The 12,641-nt window shown below is 37.0% G+C and overlaps 1 protein-coding gene across 4 annotated transcripts in view; it reads right to left on the reverse strand.

The window, feature by feature from the left end:
• The window catches only part of CDKL3 (cyclin dependent kinase like 3), a 64,530-nt gene that overhangs the window by 13,484 nt on the left and 38,405 nt on the right, over positions 1-12,641 (reverse strand). For 3 of the 4 annotated variants that reach the window (XM_047778633.1, XM_047778632.1, XM_047778631.1), the window contains exons 5-7: positions 12,415-12,527; positions 8,969-9,108; positions 3,162-3,250 (exon numbers count right to left, since the gene is read on the reverse strand). In XM_047778633.1, the coding sequence (XP_047634589.1) occupies positions 3,162-3,250; positions 8,969-9,108; positions 12,415-12,527 (342 nt within the window). The remainder of the gene's footprint in view (positions 1-3,161; positions 3,251-8,968; positions 9,109-12,414; positions 12,528-12,641) is intronic. The other variant, XM_047778634.1, reaches the window with a different exon arrangement.

Here is a 12,641-nt window from a genome sequence, read left to right on the forward strand (position 1 = left end):
AGCCCAAATAGAAGATGGCATGTTTTGTTTTTGTTTTTTTTTAAAGAAGCATGGCTATTTATTCTTCTACATTGTCATTACATATTTTAGATACAATTAGGACACTGAAAAGATATAAGAGTAATGGTCCCTGTCTTCACGGAATTTTCAGTTTGGGATAGAATAAGACAACAGACATGGCAACAGAAAATAAATAAAGCAGAGGGAAAAAAATCATCTGGGAAATGAATGCTAATTATATAAATCAGAGATATTATCAGAGAGGAAAAACTGGACTATTCTGAGACAGAGATCTAATTAGGAACAAAGCTAAAAAAATACTGATTATTTAATGTTATCTCTGGCCTCCAACGACAATTGCCTAGGACACAGTAACTGTGTAATGACCATTAGCTGCAAATATATTTTTATCATTAGAATTTTCACCATGACACCTATAAGTCTAGTCAATACCTATATATCTAGTCAATACAGAAACTCAGTTTATATATATATAAAATGATTTTTTTTCCATTATAGCTGGTTTACAGTGTTCTGTCAATTTTCTACTGTACAGCATGGTGACCCAGTTACACATACATGTATAAATTCTTTTTTCTCATATTATCATGCTCCATCATAAGTGAATAGACATAGTTTCCAGTGCTACACAGCAAGATCTCATTGCTAATCCATTCCAAAGGCAATAGTCTGCCTCTATTAACCCCAAGCTTCTAATCCATCCCACTCCCTTCCCCTCCCCCTTGGCAACCACATGTCTGTTCTCCAAGTTCATAAGTTTCTTTTCTGTGGAAAGCTTCATTTGTGTCATGTATTAGATTCCAGATATAAGTGAAATATCATATGGTATTTGTTTTTCTCTTTCTGACTTACTTCACTTAGTATGAGTCTCTAGTTCCATCCATGTTGCTGCAAATGGCATGATTCTGTTCTTTTTTATGGCTGAGTAGTATTCCATTGTGTATATATACCACATCTTCCTAATCCAATCATCTGTTGATGGACATTTGGGTTGTTTCCATGTCTTGGCTATTGTGAATAGTGCTGCAATGAACATTCGGGTGTGTGTGTATTTTTCAAGGAAAGTTTTGTCTGGATATATGCCCAAGAGTGGGATTGCTGGGTCATATGGTAGTTCTATGTATAGTTTTCTAAGGTACCTCCATACTGTTTTCCATAGTGGTTGTACCAGCTTACATTCCCACCAACAGTGCAGGAGGGTTCCCTTTTCTCCACACCCCCTCCAGCATTTTTTGTTTGTGGACTTATTAATGATGGCCATTCTGACTGGTGTGAGGTAGTATCTTGTGATAGTTTTGATTTGCATTTCTCTAATAATAAGCGATGTTGAGCATTTTTTCATGTGCTTGTTGGCCATCTGTATATCTTCCTTGGAGAAATGTCTATTCAGGTCTTTTGCCCATTTTTCATTTGGGTTGCTAACTTTTTTGCTGTTGAATTGTAGAAGTTGTTTGTATATTTTAGAGATTAAGCCCTTGTGGGTTGCACCTTTTGAAACTGTTTTCTCCCATTCTGTCAAGTTGTCTTTTTGGTTTTTTTTTTTTAATGGTTCCTTTGCTGTGCCAGTTTGATTAGGTCCCATTGGTTTATTTTTGCTTTTATTTCTGTTGCTTTGGCAGACTGACCTGAGAAAACATTTGTAAGGTTGATGTCAGAGGATGTTTTGCCTATGTTCTTTTCCAGGAGTTTGATGGTGCCTTGTTTTATATTTAAGTCTTTAAGCCATTTTGAGTTTATTTTCGTGCATGGTGTGAGGGTGTGTTCTACTTTAATTGATTTGCATGCAGCTGTCCAGGTTTCCCAACAACACTTGCTGAAAAGACTGTCTTTTTCCCATTTTATGTTCTTGCCTCCTTTGTCAAAGATTAATTGACCGCAGGTATCTGGGTTTATTTCTGGGTTCTCTATTCTGTTGCATTGGTCTGTCTGTTTTGATACCAGTACCATACTGTTTTGATGACTGTGGCTTTGTAATATTGCCTGAAGTCTGGGAGAGTTATGCCACCTGCTTGGTTTTTGTTCCTCATCACTGCTTTGGCAATTCTGGGTCTTCTGTCATCCCATATAAATTTTTAGATTGTTTGTTCTAGTTCTGTGAAAAATGTCATGGGTAATTTGATAGGGATTGCATTGAATCTGTAGATTGCTTTGGGTTCTATGACCATTTTTACAATATTAATTTTTCCAAGCCAGGAGCATGGAATATCTTTGCGTTTCTTTATATCTTAATTTCCTTGATTAATGTTTTATAGTTTTCAGCATATAAGTCTTTTACCTCCTTGGTCAGGTGTATTCCCAGGTATTCGATTTTTTGGGGTGCAATTTCAAAAGGTATTATATTTTTGTATTCCTTTTCTAGTATTTCATTGTTAGTATGCAGAAATGCAACTGATTTCTGAAAGTTAACCTTATATCCTGCTACTTTGCTGAATTTGTTGATCAGTTCAAGCAATTTTTAGGTTGAGTCCTTAGGGTTTTCTATTCATAGTATCATGTTATCTGCATACAGTGACAGTTTTACCTCTTCTCTTCCTATTTGGATGCCTTTTATTTCTTTTGTTTGTCTGATTGCTCTGGCTAGGACTTCCAAAACTATGTTGAATAACAGTGGTGAGAGTGGACATCCTTGTCTTCTTCCAGATTTTAGTGGGAAGGCTTTCAGCTTTTCTCCACTGAATATTATATTTGCTGTGGTTTGTCATAAATGGTTTTATTATGTTAAGGTATGCTCCCTCTACACCCACTTTGGTAAAAGTTTTTATCATGAATGGATGTTGGACTTTGTCAAATGCTTTTTCTGCATCTATTGAGATGATCATGTAATTTTTTACTTTTCTTTTGCTAATGTGGTGCATGACGATTGATTTGTGTGTGTTGAACCAACCTTGTGAACCTGGGATGAAGCCCACCTGGTCGTGGTATATAATCTTTTTTATATGTTGTGGGATTTGGTTGGCTAAAATTTTGTTGAGAATTTTTGCGTCTATATTCATCAAAGATATTGGCCTATAGTATTCTCAGTAAGTTTTGTTAAGCTGAATTTTTCTGTTGTATAACATTAAATTATGTAGCAATTCTCGTGCTAGTAAAATTTCTTTTTGCAAAACACTAAAAAGTCTACACTCACTCAAGATGCTTACTTTTCAATAAATCCATCTCTGGTAAAATACTCATGATGCAAAAGATCAGTAGTTGATATCCTCTCATCAGGATCAATTTGCAAACAAGCCTGGAAAAGGAAAAATTATACTAATGTTAAACAAGCTCTTAAATGGGCCTTCATAAGGTAAATCTTAACTTTATTTCACAAACATAGGTGTAACTAATTACCCAGAGCTAAAAGAGTCCTTGAAAATGTGGAATTAGACCTCAGGAATTTCTGACAGTGAGTTCTCATCATTTATTTCCCTAAGAAATTTGTACTTGTAAAGAATTATTACAGGGTAAACGTCCTATGATTTTACCCAAAACACAAGTCAATTTTTTTCTGCTAGAATTAGTAGGAATTAATTAGCTCATTTTGACCATCTTATCAGCCCTGTAAGGTAGACAGTTCATGGATTATCATTTCATTTCATAGAGGTAGAAGCATAATTAGTGATTTGCAAAACTAGATTTTTTTTTGCTTTTCAGGGCCACACCTTCTGTGACATATGGAAGTTCCCAGCCTCTGATTCCAGTGGTAAAATCAGAGCTACAGCTGCAGACTTACACCACAACCACAGCAACACTGGATTCGAGCCATATCTGTGACCTACACCACAGCTCACAGCAATGATACTTTAACCCATCAAGTGAGGCCAAGGATCAAACCCATATCCTCATCGATACTAGTCAGGTTTGTTTCCACTGAGTTACAGCAAGAACTCCCCCAAACTAGAATTTTAACTCATATTGTCTGATTCCTAATCCAGTGTTCTTTCTGCGGCATAAAACAATTTCACAAATGTTTAAGCCCGCAAATCTTTCAATAATCTATAAGAATAGCTCTTTTCTGTTTGCCTAACTTTGAAGTATTTCAACTGAGAACAAAAAAAAAGCCCCGTAAAACAAAAAAAGACAAGGGCAGGAAGAAGTTGGGATAATTAGTTGCACATAATGAATCCATATAAAATTAATTAATAATTATAAATAGAACACATCTTTTTTATGCCTTTTTTTTTGGGGGGTGCTCTTGTGGCATTCACAAGTTCCCGGACCAAGGATCAAACCCATACCACAGCAGTAACCAGAGCCACAGTAGTGACAAGGCTGGATTCTTAACCCATTGTGCCACAAGGAAACTCCAGAACACAGTTCTTTAATCAAAATATTAAAGACAGAATTTAAAAGCCATTTGCTGGAGTTCCCATCATGGCTCAGTGGAAATGAATCTGACTAGAATCTATGAAGACGCAGGTTCAATACCTGGCCTCAGTCAGTGGGTTAAGGATTCAGCATTACTGTGACCTGTGGGGCAGGTCGTAGATGTGGCTCGGATCTAGCACTGCTGTGGCTGTGGCCTAGGCCAGTGGCTACAGTTCCGATTTGACCCCTAGCCTGGGAACCTCCATATGCTCTGGGTGTAGCCCTAAAAAGACAAAAAAAAAAAAGTCATTTGCTTTATAATTTTAATCCTTCCTCTAAAACAAGGCAAAACATACTAATAATGTGCAACTTTTATTTATGCTTACTGTATGCCATATAACACCCTCTCAAGTCTTTTCCTATTACTTGATCTCAACAACAACCCTACAAGGTAGGTAATATTATTATCCTCATTGTACAGATGAGGTAACCAAGGGCCAGAGAGGAAAAGTAATTTATCTAAGATCTCATAAGTAGAAAAGGTAGAGTTAAAATCCAGAATATCCAAAGTAATCACGTCATGTTACATTTTTGTTTATTTCAAAAGCTGTATGTTTAAACAGACTCACAGAAAAAGCTGTAAAGGTCTGCTACATAACAATGTGAATACAGTTAGCAATGCTATACTGTACAGTTTAAAATTTGGTAAGAGAATAGATTTTATGTTTTTGTTTGTTTTTTGGGTTTTTGTTTTTGTTTTTGCTTTTGCTTTTTAGGGCCACACCCACAGCACATGGAGGCTCCCAGGCTAGGGGTCCAATTGGAGCTACAGCTGCTGGCCTACAACTACAGGACTAGCAACATCAAATCCAGGCCCCATCTGTGACCTATACTACAGCTCATGGCAACACCGGATCCTTAACCCACTGAGTGAGGCCAGGGATCGACCCTGCAACTTCATGGTTCCCAGTCAGATTCATTTCCACTGCACCACGACAGGAACTCCTATGTTGCGATTTTTTTTTTTTGGTCTTTTTGTCTTTTTGCCTTTTCTAGGGCTGCTCCTGTGGCATATGGAGGTTCCCAGGCTAGGGGTCTAATTGGAGCTGTAGCCACCGGCCTGCACCAGGGCTATAGCAACACGGGATCCGAGCTGTGTCTGCAACCTACACCACAGCTCACGGCAACGCCGGATCCTTAACCCACTGAGCGAAGCCAGGGATCGAACCTGCAACCTCATGGTTCCTAGTCAGATTCGTTAACCACTGAGCCACGACGGGAATTCCTCCTATGTTGTGATTTTTAAAAAATGACTCACAAAATAAAAGTGAGTCCATTATTTTATGATTTGAGAATAATCGGATCCTTAAAACTGCAACTAGCTATAAATATGTGCTTATTTTAAACATAGTAGTAATCCATCAACAAAACTTAGGAAGAAAAATGCTAAAAGATCATAGCCTATTAGAAGAAGATAAATATTCCTTTTGCGAATAATATAATTCAGAAAATGTAATATGTGCCCAGCTGGGAAAATGTAAAATATAATCTTTGAGAAACAGACAGGAAGTTTTCCAAAAGATATAAAAACATACATCCACCCAAAGATGTATAAGTGAATGTTAACAGCAATTTTATTTGTGATAGCCAAAAGAGAGGAAACAACCCCAATCAGAGGAACAGATTAAAAACTGTGATATAGCCACACAATGGACCACTACTCAGCATTAAAAAGGAACAAACTACTGATACACAAAAAAACATAAACTGAGTCTCTATGATGCTGAGTTAAAGAAGCCACACATAAAGAGCTGTGATTCCATTTATATGTTATTCTAAAAAACATAAACTATAGCAACAGAAAGTAAATCAATGGCTGCCTGAGAACAGGAATGAAGGGAAAGGCGGATTACAGAGTACATGAGGACATTTTGGGGAGTGATGGAAATGTTAGATATTGTGACTGCAGTGGTGGCTTCACAGGTGTATACATCTATCAAAATTCATCAAATTGCACATTTAAAGTACATGTAGTTTTCTGTACAAAAGTTATAACACAATAAAGTTGTTTAAAAATTTTAAATCTATGAAGGAGTCCCTGCTGTGGTGCAATGAGATCCACAGCATCTTGGGAGAGCTGGGATGCAGGTTCAATCCCTGGCTCCGCACAGTGGGTTAAGGATCCAGCATTGCAGGAGCTGTGGCCTGGGTCAAGACTGTGGCTCAGATCTCATCCCTGGCCTGGGAAATTCATGTGGGGAAGATAAAAATGAAAAAAAATTTTTCAATATAGGAAAATAATACATGCTCTACCCTTGATATTAAGATGTATTTCTTTCTTTTTAGGGCCAAACCCACTGCATAAGGAAGTTCCTGGGCTAGGGGCTGAATCAGAGCTGCAGCTACCAGCCTACACCGCAGCCACAGCAACACGAGATCCAAGCTACCTCTGCGAACTACACCCCAGCTTGTGGCAATGCCAGATCCTTAACACACTGAAAGAGGTCAGGGATAGAACCTGCACCTTCATGGACACTATGTCAGGTGCTTAACCTGCCTGAGCCACAACGGGAACTTCTAAGATGTATTTTACAGTTACAATAATCAATAAAAATTGTACTTGTACTAGAATAGAGAGAAATCAGTGAAATAGAACAAGACCCAAGCATGTATAAGGATTTTGTATATGATAAATGTGGATTTCCAAATCACTGGATTATTAAAGTTGACAAAGCAAATTTACAACATATACAACAGACAATATACTTATTATTTTGAAAATCAATATGAAAAAAGACACTTTAAATGACAAGTAGGTTAAGGTTTCTTAAAACGAGAATTGCAGACAAGCAATTAATATTAGTAAAATGTCCAACTTTTCCATAATGATGTAGGTACAGTTAAAAAAAAGATACTTATTTCTAGCTTATTAAATTGGCAAATATTTTAAAAATTATAATATTCAATGTCAGATTGAGAATTGAGATTTATATCCAATGCTACTTGAGTATAAAACCTTTCTGGAGAAAAAATAGCAATTTACTCAAAGCAAACAATGCAAGTTCATAAAGACATGGTAGGATGCTTAAAATATACTGCTAAGTGAAAATAAACATATTACATAGGACTGTGTAAAGTATGACACCTTTTAAAAAGCATAAATTTCTATCATATATTTGGTTGGGAAAAGCCTAGCAGTACAATAACCAAAATGTTAAGTTATTTTTCCTGGATTGTGGGGGTTGGGAAAATCTTAACTTCTCGTCGTTTATCGAGGATTTCTATTTTTTCTATTCATTATGAATTATTTGTATAACTAAAACAATGAAATGAAAAGAAAGAAATTAAAGTGAAAATGTAGTAAGCAAATCTGATCCTTTCATAAACTCTAGTGCTTTCCAGGTACCAAAGAAATGACTTTCTTTCTTTGACAACAGTCTTTAGACATTACATATCATATGTTTAGGTTTATCGAAATAACAGCAACAAAATTTAGTATTAACAACCTTTGTTGACAGCTTATTCAAGGCCCTGTACCAAGAACATTTCTACCATTACTTTCTTTAATTCTCTAGGTCCTGAAAAGAAATATCGTTAATGTTTTATAGCCCAGTAAACTGAAGCACAGAGATTAAATGATTTACTCAAGTTTACAGAGCTAATTAGTGACGAGCTGGGCTTTAAACATAGTTCCTGTGAATCAAGAGCCCCTTCTTATAAACACTGCACTATATATTTGCTATGAAATTTAGGAAACCACTTTTTTAAGGGCTGTACATTAGAAATAAGATACCTTACTTGACCCTGGGAAAGGAAACTGGCTGGAAAGAGAAAATAAACAGAAGCAAGTAACTCTCTCACCTTTTGAATTATGTCCTAAGTATGCAGGTATATTTAGTATGTTGTTCAAAATAAAATTTAAATTTTAAACTAATTTAAAAGCATTACAATATGTTTTTCTTTTCGCCAATTCAAGGTGAATTTTGGCGCTAGTGTATCCTAAAACAGCATTAAAACTGCAGCTGCCAATATCCTGTACATACCTTTGGATACCAGTGTACAAGGAAAAAATCCCTTGGGCAGACTGCTACGAGGACTGGCTGTTATAAGGTATTGATAAACATGGTAAGTCCCTAAAATTTTCCAGTTCATCCTTGATTATCAATAAAATTGAGATAAACATAATGGACAAGATTATCCCAAGGGGTTTTTAGTTCTAACAGACTATGATTTTTAATTTCTCTAAATTAAAAGATTTTTAAAAAATCACCACAACAACAGGAGTTCTCTTTGTGGCACAGCAGAAACGAATTCAACTAGTATCCATGAAGATGCGGGTTCAATCCCTGGGCTTGATCAGTGGGTCAGCAATCCGGCATTGCCGTGAGCTGTGGTGTAAGTCACAGAGGCGGCTCGGATCCTGGGTTGCTGTGGCTGTGATGTAAGCCAGCAACTGTAGCCCCCATTCCACCTGGAAACTTCCATGTGCCATGGGTGTGGCCCTAAAAAACAAACAAAAAAGGAAGACCATGGTAACTTTTAACAGATAACATTACTTCATGAATCCTTTTGGAATTTCATTAAAACAATATCCTAAAACATATTATAATTTATGCAAATTTCCCAGAAAACAAAAAACAACCTTAATCTCTTAACATACATGAACTACATCTGCCAACAATCCATTTAGCTTTGGATATTTTTTTCTTGCATTTTTGGGGTGTTGAACTTGAGGAAGGACCACTCCAGCAAAAATAGGACTCTTGGAAAAGATATTCTCCAAGTGAGGTGTTAAATTACCTGAAAAGAAAAGAAAAGAAAAAAATATATATATATATACACATACACACATAAGTAAACAAGGAAATTATTCTATAATCAAAATAGTCAAATTGTTATGTGGTCTGCATTAACTTATTAAAAAGGGAGAAAAACAGTTAAGTTCTTTTAATTTTTTAAGCCTGAACAAAGAACTATCTGGATATAAAATTAAAAATGTGAGTTTCCCCAGTAATCTGTTGATAGCACCTGAGCAGTAGAGAACATAAAACCACCAGGTGTATTTTCTTCTCCAAAAATATAAGATTTAATATATAACACTATTTTAAAAAGCATATTCAAATTTTTACATATTTCCATGTGAGTATCTAATGCTTTAACTAGCATGTGTTCATCAGCAAAGCTTTATTCAAAACAGCTAAAATACTAAAATTATATAGGATAGAAATATTGCAAAGAAGAAAGGTTACAAAGTAGTAGAAATGGAAAGAACTATAAATAGCAGTGAAGAGAGCTAAGTTCTAGCACTAGTTTTACTATAACTAGTTCCATAACCTTGGGCAAATCTTCCATTTCTGTGCCTCAGTATCCTCAACTGTAAAATGACAAAAATTATCCAATTATCTCTAGAGTTCCTTCTAACATTAATCTCATAACCATAACTTTCAAGATAACACAAAAAGTAGAACGTTTTAAGACTCTAAACTGTATCTTTCACCAGTATTTATCCACATTCAGTTTTTCAAGCACCCTCCTCATGATCCTGTAATTACATGTTTACATACAGCTTCCTTGCCACAAAAAAGGCCCCTCAAGCTCCTTATTCAGAAACATATTTATATACACACACACACATACACACACACCCACACCATCACATCATACACAAAAATAAGTTCAAAATAGGCTTAAAGACTTAAATATAAGACATGACACCTAAAACTCCTAAAAGAGAACACAGGCAAAACATTCTCTGACATAAATTACACAAATGTTATCTTAGGTCACTCTCCCAAGGCAATAGAAATAAAAGCAAAAATAAACAAATGGGACCTAGTTAAACTTAAAAGCTTTTGCACAACAAAGGAAACAATCACCAAAGTGAAAAGGCAACACATGGACTGGGAGAAAATATTTGCAAAGGATGCAACCTATAAGGGCTTAATTTCAAAATATACAAATAGCTAATACAACTCAATAACAATAACAACAAAAACCAACAAACAATCCAATTGAAAAATGGGCAGAAGACCTAAATAGACATTTTTCCAAAGAAGACAAACAGATGGCCAATAGGCACATGAAAAGATACTCACCATCGATAATCATTAAAGAAATGCAAATCAGAACTACAATGAAGTACCACCTTACACAGGTCAGAATGGCCATCAGTAAAAAGTCTACAAGGGAGTTTCCCAGTAGGGAAAGGATCCAGTTTTTTTTCTTTTTTTTGTCTTTTGTCGTTGTTGTTGTTGTTGTTGCTATTTCTTGGGCCGCTCCCGCGGCATATGGAGGTTCCCAGGCTAGGGGTCTAATTGGAGCTGTAGCCGCCGGCCTGCGCCAGAGCCACAGCAACGCGGGATCCGAGCCGCGTCTGCAACCTGCACCACAGCTCACGGCAACGCCGGATCGTTAACCCACTGAGCAAGGGCAGGGACCAAACCCGCAACCTCATGGTTCCTAGTCGGATTTGTTAACCACTGGGCCACGACGGGAACTCCAGGATCCAGTTTTGTCATTGCTGTGGCTTGGGTCACTGCTGTAATGTGGGTGTGATCCCTGGCCTGGGAATTTCTGCATGCCACAGGGACAGCCAAAAAAGTCTACAAATAATGAATGCTGGAGCGGGTGTGGAGAAAAGGGAACCCTTTGCACTGTTGGTGGGAATGTAAATTGGTGCAATCACTATGGAAAAGAGTATGGAGGTTCCTAAAAAACTAAAATAGAGTTGCCATAAGATCCAGCAATCCCACTCCTGGGCATTTATCCAGACAAAACTATGATTCAAAAAGATACACACACCCCAGTGTTCACAGCAGCACTATTTATAACAGCCAAGACATGGAAACAACCTAAATAAATGTCCATCGACAGATGAATGGATAAAAATGTGGTACATATACACAATGGAATACTAGCTATAAAAAAGAATGAAATAATGCCTTTTGCTACAAGATGGATGGACCTAGAGATTATCATACTAAGCAAAGTAAAAGTCAGAAAGAGAAAGACAAATACCATATCACTTCCATGTGGAATCCCAAATACAACACAAATGAACATATCTACAAAACAGAAACAGACTCACAGACATAGAAAATAGACTTATGGTTGCCAAGGGGGGTTGAGAAAGGATTGGGAGCTTGGGATTAGCAAATGCAAATTATTATACACAGGATGGATAAACAACAAGGTCCTACTGTATAGCACAGAGACCCACATTCAATATTCTGTGATAAACCATAGTGGAAAAGAATATGAAAAAGAATATACAATGTGTAACTGAATTATTTTGCTGTACAGCAGAAATTAACACAACATTTTTTACTTGTTTGTTTTTTGCTTTTTAGTGCCGCATCCATATGGAGGTTCCCAGGCTAGGGGTCCAATCAGAGCTACAGCCACTGGTCTATGCCACAGCCACAGCAACTTGGGATCCAAGCTGAGTCTTTGACCTACACCACAGCTCATAGCAACGCCAGATCCTTAACCTACTGAGGGAGGCCAGGGATCAAATCCGAAACCTTATGGTTCCTAGTCGGATTTGTTTCCACTGTGCCACGACAGGAACTCCGAAATTAATACAACATTGTAAATCAACTATACTTCAATATTTGCAAGAAGAACATTTTCTACGTTTTTTTTTTTATCAGCCCAAGGCACCCATCTACTCCCATCTATAAAAACAACATGCCTCCCTGTTCTTATAAAGAAAAAACTATTAAAAAAATTGAAAGAAAAAAAAAAAGAAAAAGAACAAACTAGGAGTTCCCATTGTGGCTCAGCGGGTTAAGAACCCAGCATAGTGTCTGTGAGGATGTGGGTTTGATCCCTGGGCTTGCTCAGTGGGTTAAGGATCTGGTTGCCACAAGCTGCAGCGTAGGTCACAGATACAGCCCAGATCCCATGTTGCAGTGGCTGTGGTGCACGCCGGCAGCTGCAGTTCCAATTTAACCTCTAGCCCAGGAACTTCCATATGCCACAGGTGCAGCCCTAAAAAAGCAACACAAAACAAATCAAAACAAGACACTAAATTTGAAAATCAAGTAGAGTTGATCTAGAAATACCTATTTGAGGCATTTAACAGTGTATTTCAGTAATACCTACCTACTTTTAAAACAATTTTATGGAGCAAATCCAAATCAGAGCTGCTGGGAAGATAGGGATTTCCAGTGGCCATCTCAATGATCATACAACCCAAAGCCCAAATATCCACAGGTCTGAAACAGACAAGAATAAATCATTTTTTCATGGAGATAGAGCTAATATACCTTTACTAAAAAAGCATTTAAAATAAAGTTAGGGAGTTCCCGTCATGGCGCAGTGGTTAACGA

Source organism: Phacochoerus africanus, chromosome 4 (genome assembly GCF_016906955.1).
Source record: "Phacochoerus africanus isolate WHEZ1 chromosome 4, ROS_Pafr_v1, whole genome shotgun sequence".
In the NCBI taxonomy this organism is placed as follows: domain Eukaryota; kingdom Metazoa; phylum Chordata; class Mammalia; order Artiodactyla; family Suidae; genus Phacochoerus; species Phacochoerus africanus.